Raw genomic sequence first — 21,287 nt, 5'->3', positions numbered from 1 at the left:
GGACAGTCCTCCAGAACAAATGTGGTGCCGTGCGATAGTCCTTCTCCATGGCCTCTCCGAACTCCTCCCACACCCTCTGTTCTGCCTCCATCACAGCCGAGGCTGCAGTCTTTTTGGCCTTTCAGTACCCTGCAACTGCAACTTCAGGAGTCCCCAGGGACAACATGCCCCTGAAGGCCTCCTTCTAGAGTCGGACGGCTTCCCTGACCACCGGGGTCCACCACGGTGTTCGAGGGTTACCGCCCCTTGAAGCACCCAAGACCTTGAGACCACAGCTCTTAGCTGCAGCTTCATCAATGGAAGCTTTAAACATCGACCATTCAGGTTCAATGCCCCCAGCCTCCACAGGGATAAACGAGAAGCTCCTTCGGAGGTGTGAATTGAAGGCCTCACGGAGAGAGTCCTCCTCCAGACGTTCCCAGTTCACCCGCACTACTCGTTTGGGCTTACCAGGTCTATCCAAAGGTTTCTTCCACCAACGGACCCAACTCACCACCAGGTGGTGATCAGTTGACAGCTCTGCCCTTCTCTTCACCCGAGTGTTCAAAACACACGGTCGAAGGCTTTTGTAAAATACAATAACAAAATAAACCTGAGTCAAATATGCTTATTAGCAGCTACTGAAGTGTAACACATGGTTTAGGCATTTGAAATGCAGAGCAGGTACTGCATTTTCAGAATTCTTTATCATTCATTGCCTGTGATAAATGTTGCTGGTTCTCCTGATATTTTTGCGCATATCTCAGGAACCGGATAGATAGAAGAGAAAGACAAAACAAAAGGCGTTATATTCAGGGAGGCAAGGGTCATATTTTAACTTTTATACCTTTTCAGGGTCACATCTCTAAAACCTCATGACAAATACAATGCACAAGTTACATGTTGGATTATGGGTAACATTTTAGATTCAGGGGTGTCGGGGGATGTTGCAGTCTCTGACTGCCTTGTTTATATTGGGATTGACAAGCATGTGAAGATAGACGTATAAGTGAGAGCTGAGGGTGGTACATTTTATAAATTCTATATTATACAAAATCATAAAGTTATTATACTTATTGGTCATAAAAACACAGTGGAGCTAGGACTGTCAGATTGGATCCAATGCTGAATACTTGACTCTTCTTGTTTCTTCTATTAGTCTCATGCCTTGGTCCCATGCTACTCAGTTGAAGGCTGTTTTCTTCCACGCTAAGCTTCTCAGAGATTATAAGAAGAGGTGCTCCTTTTATTAAATGCTAAGAACATCGGTCATCTGTCTACAGTTGTTCAAGTTACAACCAGACTCCTGACACGTGATAGATAGAATCCTTGCCAAGAAGCGGGGACTGAGAAAAGAATAAAAGTGCCAGAGTATTTAAAAGAGCACTTTCTTATGTAACGCAAACAAATCCCTTATGTTGTTGTTGTTGAAGGAGTTAATAGTTTTTCTATTCTTTACTTGGAATGCTTAAGTGTGTGTACAACAATAGACTTTCACACACACACACACACACACACACACACACACACACACACACACACACACACACACACACACACACACACACACACACACACACACACACACACACACACACACACACATACACACACACACTTAAGACATTCTAGTTTCTATTATACACCCAGCACTATGATGAAATATAAATGGTAACATTCTCTTTACAAAAATTTAGGAAGGCCACTGAGTATCAGATGTGATGACCTTTTAGGTCTTGCTGTACTTGATTTTATATTTTCATTCCTTTGGTGATTTAATATAAAATGATGGAGGAAATCTTCAGCATTGACGCTGATGGCTGCGTCTTGATTAGACACTCTTGCATCATATTGTAGTGTTTGAGCAGCAGGTGGATGTTTGAGTTTCATGTGTGAAAAGTGAAAAGTCCAAATTGAATTTTAATACAATCAGGCTGTTGTGGCTTCAGTTTTTTGCAGCAGAGTATATCGATTTGAATATTCCTCCCATCCATTGAGACATTTTTCACAATACCGTCACTCCCCTGTCCTTCATATTTTATCTTGATATCAAGAACACCTTCATTCAAGTTTGGCAAAAGTTCCAGTGTTATGTTACAAGTTGGATTTATTGCTTGTCCTCTTTAAACACACCATTCAAAAATGTCATAAGTTGTACAGACAGAAAAACGATTGTTCCTGATGCTGTGGGTAAGGAAGCCACCAGTGATATAGTAAAACTTTACTAGCTATAGTCACTGAGGTTCAGAAGTACAGTGCGCCCTCGGTCTTTGCGGTTAATGTGTTCCAGGAACCACATGGAATTGAGGAATCTGCGATACACAGAGGAAGCAGAGCCTGAGGTCTCAGAGGGGGACTCGTCCATCACCAAAGCTGAAGTCACCGAGGTGGACCTTGTCAGACTTTGGCAGGGCTGCCCTCTATCACTGATTCTGTTCATAATCTTTATGGACAGAATTTCTAGGTGCAGCCAGGACCGGTGTATCCGGTTTGGGGACCACAGGATTTCATCTCTGCTTTTTGCAGACAATGTTGTCCTGTTGGCCTCATCAAACCTGAACTTTCAGCGTGCACTGGAAGGGTTTGCAGCTGAGTGTGACTCAAGTGGGATGAGGATCAACACCTCTAAATCCGAGGCCATGGTTTTCGACCAGAAAAGGGTGGTGTCCTGATGTTCCTCTTCTGGTTGGTGGAGAGTCTTTGCCCCAAGTGGAGGAGTTTAAGTATCTTGGGGTCTTGTTCATGAGTGAGGGAAGGATGGAACGTGAGATTGACAAACGTTTTGGTGCAGCTTCCACAGTGATGCAGTTGCTGTATTGGTATGTCGTGGTGAAGAAGGAGCTGAGTTGCAAGACGAAGTTCTTGTAGAGTGGCTGGGCGCACCCTTAGAAATAGGGTGAGGAGCTCAGTCACCAGGGAGGAGCTCAGAGAAGAGCCGCTGCTCCTCCGCCTTGAGCGGAGCCAGCTGAGGTAGCTCGGGCATTTGTTCCAGATGCCTCTTGGACACCTCCCTGGGGAGGTGTTCCGGCCATGTCCTACCGGGAGGAGACCTCGGGGAAGACCTAGGACACGCTGGAGGGACTATGTCTCACGGCTGGCGTGGGAACACCTTGGGATCCCCCCAGAGGAGCTGGAAGAGGTGTATGGGGAGAGGGAAGTATGGGCATCACTTCTTAGACTGTTGCCCATCCGACCCGGCCCTGGTAAGCAGTTGAAGATGGATGGAATGAATGGATTTTACAGGCTGATGAGTGAATAGCTGGCATGTGGCTGCAGCTGAAATAGAACTTGAGAAATGATTCATTTTTCTCCATTTAATGAAAACAAAAGAAAAAAGCAGATCACTGAGAAAATTCTTCATACACATCATTTCACAATATCTTGAAATTACAGTAAAAGGGTTACCCTTTAATTTTACTTGTTAGACATTTCCCCTTGCAGTTTACATCTCAGCTAAAGTCTGCAAAGACTTCTGATTACATGAGAATTACATGAGCATAATGTAAATCTGAATATTCATACACTGACAATATATTTTCATATTTACTGAATGGATACAAATGATACTTCGACTGATACTTGCGATACTTCTGTCTTTCAGTTGTGTACTGTTGTCCCCTCTCAGGGGTTTTTGTGTGCTTATGCTTGCGTGTGTGTGCGTGCGTGTGTGATTTTTTTCTTGCATCTATTTTTTTGTTTTTCTTTGTTTCTAGCAGTGCTATGATGAATGATTTGCATATATTTCCAAATAGTGTTTTCATGTTTATTTTTGTAGAACCACAAACATTTGTTAACACATTTTTATATTGTTGAAGTTATTCCGTATTGATATGGAGGATACTTTTGTTTTTCTTACGTGTGGAGGAGGAGGTGTGCAATCCCGGTCTGAAACACAAATATTAAATGTAATGTGGCAGTTAGTGAGCAGCATAGACGTGTACTCTGAGTATGCAACATGCTCTGATGATCGGGTCCCCACACAACACTACGTTGGCTCATCCAGTTACTGTATTCTACATCCTGCATCACAGAAGGCTGTAACATATCTCAACACACACTGAGGAAAAACATGTATTGACAATAAGTTGCATGAATGTATAATCATCCTATAGATTGTGAAATCTAAGACTTAGGTACAGTAATGTCAGTGCCTGTGAAACAACAGGTTTGTGGTTTGAAGTGAGATATCAACACTGATGGTCACGAGCGATGAGACCCTGGATAAAACTAGCCGAAATGGGCTTTCTCAGGCGGACAGCTGGTGTCTCCCTTAAAGATAGGGTGAGAAACACTGCTATTCACAGGAGGCTGAGAGCAGAGCCACTGCTCCTTTGCATAGAAAGGAGTCAGCTGAGGTGGTTTGGTCATCTGGTGCGGATGCCTCCAGAGCGTCTCCCTAGGGAGGTGTTCCTGACACGTCCAGCTGGGAGGATACCTCGGGGCAGTCCCAGGACCAGGTGGAGGGATTACATCTCAACACTGGGCTGGGAACGCCTTGGGATCCCCAGGTCAGAGCTGGTTGTGGCCAGGGAATATGAAGTTTGGGGTCCCTTTTGAAGCTGCTGCCCCACGGCCTGACTATGGATAAGCGGTGGAAGATGTATGGATGTATGGATGGATAAACACTAATTCACAGACCATCTGACAAGGATCTGCAGTGAAAGCATCAGAATGGAAGAGGGAGGATTAGTGAGTGTCAGAGTTAAGAGATGGGATGAAACAAGGAGTGTTCATAAATATATGAGGCTTGATGTGCCTCCAATAGCAGCAGACAGAAGTTGAGGAGGACAAAGAAGACAACGGTCCTCCATAACATGAATCACAAGAAGATAGAGCAAATGACTGGACATCAAGAAATCAAACCAGTGGCTGGAAAAAACTAGCCTAAAGAAGAACGCAGAGGCTCGTAGGGATTTGCGTTGTATCTGCTAACACTATAGCTGTTAAATGGTTTGCTCACTTTTGGAACGTTTGTGTCCAGTGGGGCTTGCAGAGAATTACTAAACAAGGAGAAAGGAGCTGACTCTTTCTCTTAACTCACGTTGCCATCCTGTCCCTCTGCTGTTCGAATGAATTATTTTTGTTCAGTTTGTCGATGAGGCTTGCTTCAGCAGCTGCCTTGCAAAGGCCCGCATAATGACATTAAAATGGGGATGGACGTTTTTAAAAGTCACTTTTGATTCTATACTTATGAAGCATGTTTGAAAAACTTGAAATTCTCAGTCGTCCAGGTGGAGGTAAATCAAGAGTAAAAAAAAATCAACTGCACTAGCTTAAATAAGGGGGGGTTGAAGATATTTCACATCTCATCCAAGAGACTTCTTCAGAACTAAAGACTTGAATGATTTTTTACTGCTGGAACCCCATCATTGACTTCATATTGTAGGTCAGGGGACTGTATGCTGCCTTTGACAAGTAGGCTTAAATGTTGTTTTGATTGTTTGGCTGTCAGTCGGACATATGCCAGAAAAATTATTATCTTCTAGAGCAGGGGTCACCAAATGGCAGACCGCGGTCCGGACCCCGTGATGGTTCTATCCGGACCCGTGACCACACCATAATAAATTCACCAGTACATTTTCTTGGTGCATTTTTACTGACGGTCGAGGCTACAGATGGTGGGAGCTGCTACTACAGTTTATGCGGTAAAAATGCAAACAAATATTCACTAAAGGCATGGTGGATTTTGGGGTAACATAAACATCTTTTAGTGATGGGAGAGTTGTGAATAAGTGCTTAAAAGCTATTATTGAGACATTGTTTGAGGGAAAACAAAGATGTGTGGAAAAACTCCCAATGTCAGCTTCAACAGCAACCAGAAAATCAGAAATATTACAGCTTGATGCAGCTATTCAGAGAGCACCATGCATATCTGTGGCCACTGATGAGGTGTAGCTTTTGTGTGTGTGTCAGGTTCCTTCACAAAGATAAGGAGCTCTTAGCTGAGTGTAACATCACTATGAAAAACACACAAGAGGAGAGGGCCTACATGCAGCAATAAAAGAGATGCTGGCGAAGTCCAGTGGTCTCTTTCACCACACATGACAGAGACCACCACTCTCTCTTTTCCCACCACCTTGTTATGGTGGGCGAAGAGAAGGGGGCTGTGCCAAACAGTCAAGGTGCCTGTGTATGAAGTTACTTGTGTACTAGTAAATTACTGACAGGTCACATGCCCCTTTCTCTCATGAAAAAAGTTCTGTTTGCATTTTTTCCCCTGAAAGAGTCAGTTTTTATTCATGCTTTCTGAACATGTTAGTCTGGACTGGATCTCTGTGACTTTTAATTGAATACCCCTCTTCTAGCGCCTACGTCTTTGATATACTGAGTTTTAAACAATCTCTGGTAACACAATTTCTATCAATTGCCACTTGACAAAAGTATACAATACAAAATAACAGACACATAGATCACAAATATCTGCAATATTGTTTTACGTTCCCAGGATTATGTCCTCACAACAACCAAGGGATCCTTGCAGCCGTGGCTCTTTCTGTCTCAGGTGAAAACATGTGTTGTTTCCCTGCAGTCTACTCACACTGAGAAGATTGATCTTCATTTATATTGCAGTCGATTGTTTACACCCACTGATTGTGTGGTCAGCTCAGGGGACACTCCTTGTCCAGTCAACAGAAAGGACATGTACAGTAAAAGGACTCGTTGGGGTCAGCTGAATGTCGGCAAGAAAAAAACCCACTAGTGTATGTGTGTCCTGGTAGATCCAGAGACAATGATGGAGTGTGTTTTGGTGAATATTCTTTTCTTTTAAAACATTTCATCTAAATATAAAGGAATGATGATTACTGGAATCTGCTGTCACAGCACTATTTGGTTCAGTTTTTGTGTCCTGTCTGTCAAACAATAACAGCAGCTAAAACAAGTGTTTGATTTAGTGAATCCAATTTAGTGATGAATGAATGAATGAATGAATGAATGAATGAATGAATGAATGAATGAATGAATGAATGAATGAAGGCGACAGAACCGGTGGAAAGCTTTACAGCCCTATTTAATTTGAGGTCTTTGAGAGCAACACATTGTAAAAGTCATAACTGTCACAAAGCATCTGCTTGAAGCTCATTATATCATGTCTCGTTGACACTTTTAACAAAGCCTCTTCACTATTTCCTGAAAACCTGACATTTGGCTTCAGAATTACTTTTGTTTGCCAAATTCCTGTGCTTGTGAAATGTAAAAATGATATGCAGAAACAAGGAAAAAACAACGAAAACAACCAAAAAAAATACACACCCTCTCATGTGTGTTATGACTTTTGTCCGGAATTTCATTTGACTTCACTTGATCTCAGTTTCTCTAGAGGTTGCCTCTAAATACAGTAACTAATAGACACTTTTTGAAGCCTTAATAACTGTGTATCTCCACACAAGTGAAAGTATGAGGGTTTCCATTCTTTCTTTTTTCATAGAAAATTCAGTTCAGTTATTTCAATTCAATTGTTGCGCTATTTGATGGACAAGCCAGTGTCAACTGCAGGCCTGTCTCAAGTTCATACATATACAGAGGTGACAGAAAGGGGAATCAAGGAAAAACAAATATGAGGGTTCATCTAAAGAATTACATACTAGATCGAATGTGACCCTTGTTAACAATATCCGCCACCAGCGTAACTAACCTAAAGGGTATCGATGTAAATTCAGTCACTGTGGGTAGAAGACAAAGGAGAGGTGGATGGATGTAGTGGGGGAGGACATGAGGGCTACAGGTTAAATGTGAATAGTTTCAACAATGTCAACTGAAGTTGTTGTGACAAGTTTTTAAAAGAAGAAAACCCTCATAAACACATATATACAATACTGTAAGATGAGATGAGTTTAGTGTCTGAGTGTTGTGTTTGTCACTTTCCTTAGGCAGCAAGGTGGCACAGTGGTTACCACTGTTGCCTCACAGCAAGAAGTTCATGGATTCTAACCCCAGCATTTCCAACATGGCTTTTCTGTGCCGTTTGAATGTTCTCTCTTTGTCTGAATGAGTTTGCTGGGATTCTCTGGTTTCCACCATCATTACGAAAAATATACGTCCAAGGAACTTTAGGCTCCATTGGCCCATAATGGCAGTGCATCCAGGGTGCAGCAACTCCCCATCTTATCTTGTAATATTGTTGTACAATTGTTGAATGTTAATAACAGCTTCTTTCTTTCTTTTCTCTGTCATACTTTGAGTCTATCAGTTTATCTTTGAAAAGAGGAAATTATTACATATATGTCTATACAGCAGGCCCTACTGCTCTGTGTTGTTGAAAAGCCTTGGATCGATCTCCTAATGTTTTTCAATTGCTTAGACTTAGCAGATTTTCATTTAGAATTGTAGACTGGCTGCATATCTGTGGGCTATTTTGATAACTTTAATGTACCTAACGTTCTACTAATTAAATCCCCTACTGTCTTTGTTTAGTTCTTGACCCACTGAGCAGTCCTGTGGGGTAGGGAAACAGAGAGGAGAGAAGTGCTCACATCCCAAATGGCCAATTAAGAGTCAAATACTTTGCTCATGAATCTGGAAGCTGAGTCTGTCCTCGTGCGTTCTGTACGCTGGGCCAATGGCTCACCATCTACTTTGAGTAAAGAAAAGGTGAAACTTTTCATTAAGCCAATGACACCATCATCACTGCTGTGTTTTACAATGATATCATATTCCAGTAGATCACAGAATCTCTCACACCTCTCTCTCCTCCAAATTGCCTTGAAAACAATAAAACAGTTTATGACTTTGCGGACTGAGCTTTCTTATTTGATTGAGACCAGAAGTTTAAGTCCAGTTGTCATAGATTTTCCTCACTTTCAAAGCTGTCGCTCTACTATTCAAAAGACCCTTTTGCAGTTGGATGAGATCTCCTACTAGACAACTAAGGAAGGTAATATTTTACTAAAATTAGACAATGAAGCAAAGGGCAGGTTAAAAATAGGCATTTCTTTTTTTTCCCCAGCTATTTCGGTCTCTTTTCTCATACATATCCCAAAAAAGTAATTATTTGAAGCCATCATTGCTCTTGTTTTGACAGCTGAGCCATGGCTTTTCTTATTCAAAGCCCTTAAAAGATTTATCTTCTCAACTACTCAGGTTGTTTGAACCCTTTTTTTCCACCTACAGTTCTAAAAGTTCTCGTTTCATTTCATATCAATATCTGAGAGACAGGAGAGTCAGGAGAGAGATAAGGAACAAAAGGCTCAAACTTAAAACAGGATCCACAGATGCTTTAGCAGGTTGACTATATGCACACCCAGCATCTCATAATGTTTACATGGTTCCACAGTAGAGTTCATGGGACGTTCTGTGTTTTTACATGAGTATTATCTCAGGAGGAATCTTGGTAGCCTCACCTTTTAACTTCTATACCTGCTACCATTGACAAAATTGAAATGCAACAGTGGCAATATTCTCTGTCTTGGCCTGAAAAATGCCATTTTATTTCAGGTCATCTCCACCTAAAAAGTTTTTAATTTTCTTAAGTATAGTGAAATTTTTGTGAAAAGCAATCTGTTGGCATTTCAATAAATAGAGAGCACTTAGAGAGGATGTGTTTATTGTCATTAAATTTTTCATAACGTCAGATCTGGCTGTATATTTCATGTAGATTTAACATCTAACCTTTCACAGATTCTTCATCGTCTTCTCCTTGGAAGTCCAGCTTTTATCTAAAATCCATTTGACAGCGATTTCGATGCCTTGTGGATGAGCAGACAAACAAAAAGATAAATGTGAGCAAACCTATAACATCCTCAAACTAAGAACACAAGTTACTTTTTTTTTCTGCTGCAGATTAAGTGGTTTGTCATGTACAGCTGGCCTGTATTTTATTTTTTTTATATTTTCAGACTGTAGAACCAAACTGAAAAAGAGTAAATCCTTACTTCTTTACTACACCATGTCCTCCTTATAATGCCATCTTCAAGCAATACTTTCTATTTAGCTAAAGGTTTTTATACTCCCACCATCTGAGCTATGTTTTTTCCTCATTAGCAAATGTTAACATTCTAAACGTGTAACTGAGGATGGTAATTATTATACCTGTACTGTGAGCTTTTTAGCATTCTGGCCGTAGCAAATCACTTCTCTTAAGTACTTCTTGCTACCGTGGCTATAAATAAAAAGTATTCATTGTGTGCGTGTGTGTGTGTGTGTGTGTGTGTGTGTGTTTGTGCGCGCGTGCGCGCGTATGTCTGTGTGTGTTCTCTGCTTGTCCTACCTCGGCGATCATCCATGCCAGGTGCTATAAATGTAAAATCAATCACACACAGTGACAGGATTCTACAGGGGAAATGTTGTGTCTTTGGGAAAGCCTTAATATTCTATTAATCCCCTGAAGGATTGTCTTCAGAGGATTAATTCAGAGGAAAATTATTTCATAAAAATAAGTTTAAAAAAATATTTAAAATGCTGTCTGTCCACTAATCTTCCATGTGGTGCTACACCATTCAGTACTGACTGCTGCCATTTTTAGTATGGCAGGTGTCATGGTGATTCCAGCTCTACAGTGCTGCAGGCTGTGAGGCTGGAGACTGGACTGAACTGACATTACTGGATGAGAAGTTGAATTTGGGGTTTAATTTTTCCCTACACTTGAAATGAATAAATACAGAAGTTTAGCTTTTGAGGATTCATTGAAATCAAGTCTGATTTCATCTCATTTAATATACAGTATCTTGATGAGTGCTGAAGCAAAACACGAGAAGTACTGTAAGGAGAGACAGGTGTTCTGTTTCTGCATGAAATGTAACTCTGAGTTAACTCAGGCTGTGTTCAAATGAAGTCCTTACACATAAAATACTAATGCTGCCAATATCAGGTAAACACTAATCTAAAATACCAGATGGACATCACATTTGGCCACTTTGTTCCAGGCTGTCTTCATTACCTCTGTAAAGCACAACACGATAAGTCCCAGGGGGCATGTAGGTGTTGCTCAATGAAGACTTCAGGGCAGCATCCATAACCTGTGGATGTCCTGAATTCTTTTATTTTTGAATTTTGTCTCATTTGTGTTTTTACACTTCAAAATATCCAGAATGTAGAAAAATGTAAAAAATAAAATAAAATTCAGCATCTTTTGCCAAATGTGTGTGTTCATACCATCAGCACCCTAGACAAGTTCCTTCTGGGTAGTTCTCTATGGTTCCTTCTGATAGCAGTCGGTCTGCAAGCAAAACACAACGCAAACCATTCCATTGCAGTTTAGTGTTTATTCTTAATGTGATTAGCAGCTTTGGAATTCTTCTCTCATAACAGGGATTAATTGAATTCTATGCAACCTTTAATGCCCATGAAAAAGAAAGGGTTAATTATTTGGAAGAAACTGTGTTTAACTTCATCTGTTGTTAGATTTCTGTTCTGTAGCCACTGGTGACCAAGAGCTGAAAATGCTCAAGTGCTTGTGTAAAGAAGAGCAATAAAAATCAGTCAGTCTCATTTCTATTGTATGCTGCACATTCTCTATATTCTCTATATTATGTCTCCCCATTGGTCATTAACTGCAGGTAATAAGCTGTGCCATCCCAGCTTTAAATTGACCTGCTCACTGGAAACTATTTTCCAGCTGAAGCGTCTTAGTTTGGCTATAATGGGCTCCTCCTCATTTCACAGCCTCCTGTGTTCTTCAAGCCATTGCCCTTCCCACACACTATTACCTCTTCAGCTCTGTTTCACGGTCATTAGTGGGAATTGAAGGATTATCCTCCTTTAATAGCAGAATTTTGAAGGGATGTGACACATTCTTTTGGGAGACAATTGTTTAGTCCATTTTAGGCTGTGGGATTGTAAAGTCACTAAATCTTTAAATGGAAGGTTCAAGTGAACCAAACTGGGTAAAGTTTTCTTATGGCAAACCTGTGTGGTAACATCAAGGCTCGACAAAGGTGAAGTGAAAGGACAAAATCAAACTATCCAGTACTTTCTTGCTTTGGCTACTGATGCTGTTTTGAAAATTTTTAGTTTTTCATGTGTTAGATCTGGAAATATTAATGAGTTATCTACAGTATATGACATACTGTAAGTTTAAATTAGACGTTTCAAAAAACTCACATGAGCAGCAGTCTCAAGGTAAAATCCCTTTGCCCATTGGGTTATCATCTACTCTGACCCCAGCCTCCCATGAATAAAGCTTGCACTAAGTCGCTTGCAGAGATGACATATCTTTCTTTTTTACTGGTAGGGATAAGGTGACCTCTGTTTATATTTCTGTGGAAAAGATCAAGTGTTTAATGTCACATATAAGCACATGGAGCAATGTATCAATTACATTCTAATGGGAACATTTAAATGTAGATTACTTCAGAGGAGGGTATGAAACCCCATAGTCAGCAAGTAGCTCCCACTCGTCATTTCAGTCATATTGCCTCACCACAAGGTCACCTGTTACCTTCTCAGATACAACAGACCATCTGATATCAATTCTTATTGGCTCATTTACATGTAGTTGTGGTACAGTATTCACAACTAAAATATGATGATTAAATCAAAAATAAAAGAATAAGATTAATTTTGTACATTCCCCAAGAACTGCCATGTTATCGTGGTGGGGGAGTTTGAGTGTCTGAATGTTCCCAGGAGCTATTTGTTGGGGGCTTTATGCTCCTGCTAGGGTCTCCCTTGGCAATCAGGTCCTAGGTGACGGGTCAGACTAAGAGTGGTACCAGAACCCCTATGATGACAAAATATCAAGGACTGTGACATTGCCCGGAATGGCGCAACCGGGACCCCACCCTGGAGCCAGGCCCAGGGTTGGGGCTCATATGTGAGGACCTGGTGGGCGGGCCTCTGCCCACAGGGCCTGTCAGAGCTCAGCTCGAAAGGATGAGCTGTCAACCGGTCATCACCTGGTGGTGAGCTGGATCCACTGGCAGAGCAGGGGGCTGGACAGACTCGGCAGGCCCAAACATGTTTTGACAGTCTGCTGGGAACGTCTGGCAGAACCCTTTGTCAGTGAGGTCTGCAACTCCCACCTCTGGGAGAGCTTCTTCCAGATACCGCAGGAGGCTGGGGACATTGCTTCAGAGCGGACCATGTTCTTCACCTCCAATGTCAAAGTGGCTGCTCGGAGCTATGGTTGCAAGGTCTCTGGTACTTGTTGCGGCGGTATGACCAACTGACAGAGAAAATTTCTGTTCTTTAAACCTAAAATACACAAAAAGCAACATTATAGTTCAAAAAACACATCTGATATAAATGAGTCATCTCCTTCTCTGTCTTACTCTGTCTCTATTTTTCTGCGCATGTGTGTGTGTGTGTGTGTGTGTGTGTGTGTCTGTGTCTGTGTCTGTGTTAATGCTGTGTCTTGAAAAATATTAGGACATTTTCTTTTTCAGAGTGGATATTTTTTATATGTTTTTGTGTCATAAATATTGACTTAGAGCTGATCCAATTTAATTTAATGAAAACATATTTAAATTTGATATACAGTATAACTAGATTCTGTTTCCCTCCTGTCACCTCACATGGATCCAGATCTGTCTCTCCAACATATTATATATACTATATAAGACATGGGTTTAACCCCTATCAAAATACAACATACATGTGGTAGTCAGATGTTTTTGGTCTATTATACTTCATGAAAAATGAACCAGTTACATGGGTCATTTCCTGGAGTTTGTGTTGTTATCTTATACAACACTACCATCTAGTGAAAATAATTTAAGAATACAATATGTACAAAAGTATTTGGACACCTCATCCTGCATTCAGTTACTTTAATCAAATCTTCATTTAAATTCACAGCGCTCCAGTGCAAACGCGTTCACGTAGGTGCTCAGCTATGTAAACTCCATTCCATGAAGGTCCTGGGACACTGATTCTTCTTCTAATAAAGTCAGAGGAATTTTGGTATCTCTAGCTACTGGAAGGAGAGTTTACAATTTTTATGGCTCTCATCACCAGTTGTGGCCACTTCCAGCACATGGTATCATTATACGGGTGACGTGCGGGGAGGTCCATGGCTGGTGGGGCATTGATTTCATCACAATTAGATTTACAAAAATATGAATATACAATTTAGCTTATTCACCATTTAATTAGCAGCATGTCATTTTTAAAGTCTCATGACAGAATTATTTACACATACAATGTAACACACAATTATCACATTTGATTATAAAAAAAAACATGTTTACTTATAAGTTACGTTTACTTATAAATGAACACCATGTGCCACTGCTTCTGAACAAATGCATCGAAAAAAATTCGAGTTGAGCTATGTAATCCTCCATTTTTATAGTAAGGCAAGGCAGACGGAAAACAAATGAATGGCTACACTTGACTTGCTGACAGATTGTAGTTTACTCTCACTTCTTCTGCGGCTGAGGAAGAAGATCCCTCGGCCGAATCCCTGGGATCACCAGCGCACCCTACCATGAGGCTGGGGAACTATAGTATGTGTCTCACTTCATGCCTTTTCCAAGCGGTTTCAGGACCGCTCAACTCTATAAAAGACGTTACACACGTGCCGTTGTTGACAAAAAAAACACTGTACATTATATACATTAGCTAAATTATGGAAATTTAGTTAATAAAGCACACCTGCTTAAACATTTTAATAGCAACTTATAGAGAGATAGCATTACGGTCTCACTGAACTACATGCCAGCACAGCTAAATACTGGATAAATATAACCATTTAATTTATTTTTTTCAATTTTTTCTTTCTTGATGGCAGGTGAGGCTTTACCCAAACGTGTTTTGACAGTCTGCTGGGAACGTCTGGCAGAACCCTTTGTCAGTGAGGACTTCAACTCTCACCTCCGGGAGACCTTCTCCCAGATACCGCAGGAGGCTGGGGACATTGAGTCAGAGTGGACCATGTTCTACGCCTCCATTGTCGAAGCAGCTGCTCGGAGCTGTGGTCGCAAGATCTTTGGTACCTGATGCGGCGGTAACCCTTGAACTCGGTGGTGGACACCGGAAGTAAGAGGGCAGGGCTGCCCTCTATCACCGGTTCTGTTCATAATCTTTATGGACAGAATTTCTTGGCGCAGCCAGGGTCCGGAGGGATTCCGGTTTGGGGACCAAAGGATTTCATCTCTGCTTTTTCAGACGATGTTGTTCTTTTGGCCTCATCAAACCTGGACCTTCAACGTGCACTGGGACGGTTTGCAGCCGAGTGTGACGCGAGTCGGATAAGGATCAGCACCTCTAAATCTGAGGGCATGGTTTTCGACCAGAAAAGGGTGGTGTGCCCTCTTCATGTTGGTGGAGAGTCCTTGCCCCAAGTGGAGGACTTTAAGTATCTTGGGGTCTTGTTCACGAGTGAGGGAAGGATGGAACGTGAGATTGACAGACGGATTAGTGCAGCTTCAGTGATGCAGTTAGGTGTATAGGTCCGTTGTGGTGAAGAAGGAGCTGAGTCGTAAGACGAAGCTCTCGATTTACTGGTCAATCTACGTTCCTAGTCTCACCTATGGTCATGAGCTTTGGGTCATGACCGAAAGGACAAGATCCCGGATACAAGCGGCTGAAATGACTTTCCTCCATAGAGTGACTAGGTGCACCCTTAAAGATAGGGTGAGGAGCTCAGTCACCAGGGAGGAGCTCGGAGTAGAGCCGCTGCTCCTTCGCCTCGAGCGGAGCCAGCTGAGGTGGCTCGGGCATCTGTTCCGGATGCCTCCTGGACGCCTCCCTGGGGAGGCGTCCGGGCATGTCCTAGAGGAAGACCTAGGATACGCTGGAGGGACTATGTCTCTCGGCTGGCCTGGGAACGCCTCGGGCTCCCCCCGGAGGAGCTGGAGATGGTGTCTGGGGAGAGGAAAGTATGGGCATCCCTGCTTAGACTGTTGCCCCCGCAACCCGGCCCCGGATAAGCGGTTGATGATGGATGGATGGGTATAGAGTTTAACTCAAGCTTTAAGCCACTAACGCATTTCACCACACTTATAATGACATGCTGCTGCACTTCATTGTAATCCAAGTCCAAATGTCACTTTATGCTTTATTACTATTTAATTTTCATTGAGTTTCTTGGCTAGCTCGACCATTGGTTAACATCTTATTGCAAAACACTCAGCGTTTATGGTTCAGTAGTTAATGCAGAAACCTAATCCGGCCAACATTGGTTTATACATCAATTAGCTCCTACAATAATTTAAAAAGACATGAAATAACAGATAGGTTGTGACAGATTTTTTTTTTCAGGTATTCTATTGTCTACATTGCTGGCTCTAGCTTTCAATCTAACCTGAACTGTTTGCACTCTTTGTGAACATCCCCATGCACATAAATATATTGTGCGTTCTTTCCCTGCTCAGAAGTTCCCGAAGATGTGGATAAAAGAAGGACGAAATGCTCCAGATGAAGTGTCGACAGGAAAGCTACAGGAAGTCCAACAATAGAGAAAACTGTTCACTTAGTCCTACATTGCTGAGTTATTTTGACAGGATGTGAAATCTTAATCTATGGAATGTTAATGTTACGCTGCTCAGCTTTGATTGCAACTGAAAGAGTTGCCGCCATATCTGGTTACAAATGTTTGTAAGTCGGATGTTCATATATTGAGGACTACCTGTAGTTGTTTCTGAAAAAAATTAAAGAAAATTGAAGAAGTGAATCATACATTACCTACTTATGTTCAAAACCTTACCGACACTCCCACTGCCTCAATGATGACGGATTTTTGCTGAAATGTCCACATGACCAGGATGAATAAATCAAGGCATTTTTATTATTTTGGAGTTTCTTTCTGATTTTTATGTGTATATGTAACTCTGTCCAAAAGTGCAGCACAACAAGCATAATATTACTTTTAAATTTTGTTATTGTTCACATTAACAGACAAACGACACACAAACTGGGTTAATTAATCTGGCCTGCTGTTGCGTTCCTAAACTGTTCCCAATGGCAAATTTATTTAATGCTTTTAGCCTTAAGATATCATCCAGAAAACCCTGTGAAACAATCCCTGCTTCATGTTTCACACTCTACATCTTGACTGATTTGTGTGTTTTGACTGACCTTTAGAGAAAAATTCAGCACCATATTTTAATACAAAAGCTAGTTTTATAATATTGAACTAGTGCTCAAGTAACAAAGTTTGTTCATTCTGCTATGATGCCATGGAGAGAAACATATTTCAATCAAATGTCGATAGTGTCACAAACCAGAATGCATGGACATTTTTTGGAGGCAAAAAAGGGAGACGTACACAACGAAGTCATGAAAAAAAATATTTATTCATAAAAGCGTCCCCTGGAGGCCACTATCCCATAAATATCCATCGTTCAGGGAGAGATCACTGCCATCAGGGAATACCATTTCCATAAGAAGGTGTGCAGTATTTCAATGCTGTTCCCATTCCCTCCAGCTAGCCAAAGAATCTAATAATGGTTGAAGAATAGGATTCCCATATAGCTCCATTAAAATTTACAATTGACATTTTCTTACTGTGTTTAGATTCTTGTCAGACAGCCAACGATGAACTAACAATCATCAGAGAGCAGATTCAGTCAATAAGTCTTTGCAGGTTTCTTTTTAATGTTTTAACTTTTTAGTACTGTCACTTCACAAATTATCATTGCAAAATCAATTGTTAAAGCTGCTTGGAATCTTACATATTAGTAGATAAAAAAGGTAAGGTTTTAGTGACTTAATGAAGAATGCTTTGGCAGATCTTCTGATTGTTAATCTGTCAACGAACTCATCTTCAATTGTGTCAAACATGTGGATGTTGTAGTGCTGTAGAGTCACTGTCTCTCAATGAGGCCTTAGGTTGACATCCCTCCTGTAGGAGATGAGTCTGATCCTGTGATCCACATTTTTACTTTGCTGCAGCAGACTGTAAAGAGACAACGTGAACTTAGCCAGTACCAGTGTGCATATGATCTCCACCACCAGCAGTGCTGAGTAGATCATGACCTGCATTTTGCAGTGTTGGACTTTGTTTCTGTGCTGATAGGTAAAGGAAGATGATGACTCGATAGTGACTTGCTCCATCGGACAAGTGAAGATCAGTGGAGTTGTTTGTGAGGGAGGTGTTGTTTGGGTAGTAGGTGGTTGAAAAGTGCTGAGGGTAGTGGTTATGGCTGTAGTTGTTGACATGGACACAGTTGTTGCTGCAGAAGAGGTAAGGACATTTGTTGTGGGCACATTTATAGTCGTAGGTATGACTGCTGTAGTTGTCAAAGTGGTTGTTGGTGTAGTGGTAGGAAAAAAGGTGTTAGTTTGACCTGTGGTTGGCAGTGTAGGTGTAGGGGTGGTAGTTGTAGGAGGTGTAGTGGTGGGTGTGGTCGTTATGAGACATTCAGTGGTAGTGGGAGGTGTAGTGGTAAGTGTAGTGGTCGTGAGAGATGTAGTGATGGGTGTGGTGGTTGTAGGAGGTGTAGTGGTAGATATGGTGGTTGTTGGGGGTATGGTGGTGAGTGCAGTGGTTGTAGAAGGTGTAGTGATGGGTGTGGTCGTTGCGAGACATTCAGTGGTAGTGGGAGGTGTAGTGGTTGTACGAGGTGTAGTGGTAAGTGTAGTGGTCATGAGTGGTGTAGTGATGGGTGTGGTGGTTGTAGGAGGTGTAGTGGTAGATATGCTGGTTGTAGGGGGGGTAGTGGTGGGTCCAGTAGTTGTGGGAAGTGTTGTGGTTGTTGTGAGAGGTGTAGTGGTTATGGGAGGTGTTGTGGAGGGTTTTATGGTTGTTGTGGAAGGTGTTGTGGTTGTTGTGGGAGGTGTTGTGGTTGTTGTGGGAGGTTCTGTGGTTGTTGTGGGAGGTGTTGTGGTTGTGGGAGGAGCAGTGGTTGTGGGAGGAGCAGTGGTTATGGGAGGTGTTGTAGTGGTTGTGGGAGGTGTTGCAGTGGTTGTGGGAGGTGCAGTGGTTGTGGGAGGTGTTGTAGTGGTTGTGGGAGGTGCAGTGGTTGTGGGAGGTGTTGTAGTGGTTGTGGGAGGTGTTGTGGTGGTTGTGGGAGGTGCACTGGTTGTGAGAGGTGTTGTAGTGGTTGTGGGAGGTGCAGTGGTTGGGGGAGGTGCTGTAGTGGTTGTGGGAGGTGTTGTAGTGGTTACGGAAAGTGTAGTGGTTGTGGGAGGTGTAGTGATGGGAGTGATAGTTGTGAGAAGTGTTGTAAGAATTGTGGTTGTTGTGGGTTGTGCAGTGGTTGTTAGGAGTGTTGTGGTTGTGGTGGGAAGCGTGGGGCAAATGAGCTGATCTTCTGTTAATGATTGGATTTCCCTTCCTTTTAGACCTTCTGGATCTTCACAGAGAACAGGAAACACAAGTTTGGCAGAGTTTGCCTTCATCCAAAGATGGAGATTTATCAAGTTGCAGTCACAGAGCCAAGGATTGTCATTGAGGTAAAGTTTTTGGAGTTTTGACAGAGGTTCAAAAATATCCCCAGGAAGTGTCTGGAGGTCATTGTGAGCTAGCTTGAGTGTGGTCAATGATTGTAGATTTTCAAAGACATTTGCTTCCAGAAAATTTATCTTGCAGTCCAGTAAATTTAACCCTATGAGGTTATCAAGGCCTTCAAAAAACTCAGTGTGCAGTGTGACAAATGGATTGTTGGACAGATCCAACTTCTTTAGTTTCTTTAGAGGACTGAATATTCCTTGAGGAAGAGCGCTCAAATTGTTATGACTTAGACTCAACTCAGTCAGTTTCATGTCTCCAAAAAGCACTGGTGGTAGCTGGGTCAGTCTATTCTTCTTTAGAGTCAGTGATTTAAGCTGAGGGAAACCAACAAAAAAATCTGGAGGTAAACCAGTCAGCAGATTACTATCCAAAAATAGTTTAATGAGTTTATCTTTATGTGGAAATACATCTGGAGGCAATTCTTTGATTTTGTTTCCTTGCAATCCAATTTCCTTCAAGTTCGGCAAATTCTGAAAAATGTCTCCAGTGATGGTGGTCAGCTGATTCTCATACAGGCGTAGAGTCTGTAGCTTGTTTAGGCTTGAGAACAACTCAGCAGACACAGCGGAGATATTGTTTTTAGCTAAATGAAGGACATTAAGGTTTTCAACATCATCAAAGGTCCCGTCTTCAATAGAATCAATCTCATTCCCATGCAACTGGAGTTCCTTCACATTTTTCAAACTCTTAAACAAGCCTTTTTCAAGACTGCGGAGCTTGTTAGACTTCAGTATAATCTTCTCCAGGTTGTTGAGGTCTGTAAATACACCCACAGGGATTGACGTCAATGGTGTTCTGGAGATCTCAATATGCTTGAGAGCTACCAAACCTTCAAAAGCTCCCGGTTCAATAGATGTCGTATTAGTGTTCATGAATTCCACTGTTTGAAGCTGGGGATTCTCAACAAAGGCTGCTTTCGGGATTGTGTGAATCTGGCTGTCCAGAAAGAAAACCTCTGTGACACCTTGTCTCAGGACTCGTGGAATTTCTGTCGTGGAAGAACCAAACACATCTTGGGGGCAATCTGTCTCTTCGGCACATTGTTTGTTTTCATAACATGAAAATTGAAATGGTAAAACCAGAAATAGGACAATAACTTTTCCTCTTGACATGATTTTTTTCACTACAAAAGAAGAAAATGTGTAAATTGAGTAGATTACATTTTGTTTGTGTGTGCGAAAAAGGAAACATTACACATGACCTTTTTGGAAGGAAAAAATAAATACACATTCCATATGTTTAAAAAAAAAGTACTCCAATGATTTTAATTACATGTAAATTGATATTGGCCTACCTTGTTTCCTTTTTTATGATGAAACAGTTCACTCCAAGGAGCGGAGGCACAAATAAGCTCAGTGTCATCAATTACATTAGATATTGCAACTGGCCAGCAAGCCCATGAGAGGTGTGGCGTGTAATACACGTCTGCAGCTTGAGATAAGACCAAGGTGTGTGTGTGTGTGTGTGTGTGTGTGTGTGTGTGTGTGTGTGTGTGTGTGTGTGTGTGTGTGTGTGCGCGCGCGTGCATTCGTGCGTGCATGTGAGCAATTTGTTCATGCATCTCTTCCTACATAACGAAAATCAGGAACAATTGAAAAAGTCTTCAAAAAGTATATCTAAATTTCACGTATCAAACTTTGGTTTGTTGATTATGTCCTGTTTATTTCACTTGTTGTCAGGAAACAATAATATGTAGATTTGTGACTTGCTTATTTCATCAACATAGACATGTTATAGACATAATGGGGTAGATATGCGTAACTGAAGTTATTACCAATATGTTTTAGCAAACAAGAACACTTTGCCACAGACACACAAAAGAGGACATAGTGCTTCAACATCAGTTGTTTGCCCTATAAATGATTTTCTCCTTCATCCTCATCAACAGGACCTCTATAAAACTACTCAGTCTGGTCTTCTGATGTTCTTTTGGATGCTACACAATCTGATAGATTCAAAATAATCTATTAATTTCAGT

General features: G+C 41.6%; 2 protein-coding genes across 2 annotated transcripts in view; both read right to left on the bottom strand.

Moving 5' to 3' along the window:
* pex5la (peroxisomal biogenesis factor 5-like a) overlaps positions 1 to 2,962 on the bottom strand; it is a 95,571-nt gene extending 92,609 nt beyond the window's left edge. The window contains exons 1-2 of the mRNA XM_068319261.1: positions 2,893 to 2,962; positions 2,234 to 2,352 (exon numbers count right to left, since the gene is read on the bottom strand). Coding sequence (XP_068175362.1) covers positions 2,234 to 2,352; positions 2,893 to 2,962 — 189 coding nt within the window. The remainder of the gene's footprint in view (positions 1 to 2,233; positions 2,353 to 2,892) is intronic.
* Positions 2,963 to 17,131: 14,169 nt separating this feature from the next.
* On the bottom strand, positions 17,132 to 20,679 carry LOC137598746 (leucine-rich repeat-containing protein 15-like). Its single transcript, XM_068319192.1, has 2 exons — positions 20,604 to 20,679; positions 17,132 to 20,432 (listed from the first exon to the last, which is right to left on the bottom strand). The coding sequence occupies exon 2, from the start codon at positions 20,419 to 20,421 to the stop codon at positions 17,671 to 17,673; it is 2,751 nt and encodes a 916-aa protein (XP_068175293.1). The 5' UTR covers positions 20,422 to 20,432; positions 20,604 to 20,679; the 3' UTR covers positions 17,132 to 17,670.
* Positions 20,680 to 21,287: the final 608 nt, after the last annotated feature.

The sequence above is a fragment of the Antennarius striatus genome, chromosome 7 (assembly GCF_040054535.1).
Source record: "Antennarius striatus isolate MH-2024 chromosome 7, ASM4005453v1, whole genome shotgun sequence".
In the NCBI taxonomy this organism is placed as follows: Eukaryota; Metazoa; Chordata; class Actinopteri; order Lophiiformes; family Antennariidae; genus Antennarius; species Antennarius striatus.
Note: the sequence above shows the minus strand (reverse complement) of the source record. Positions and strands in the feature narration are given on the sequence as shown.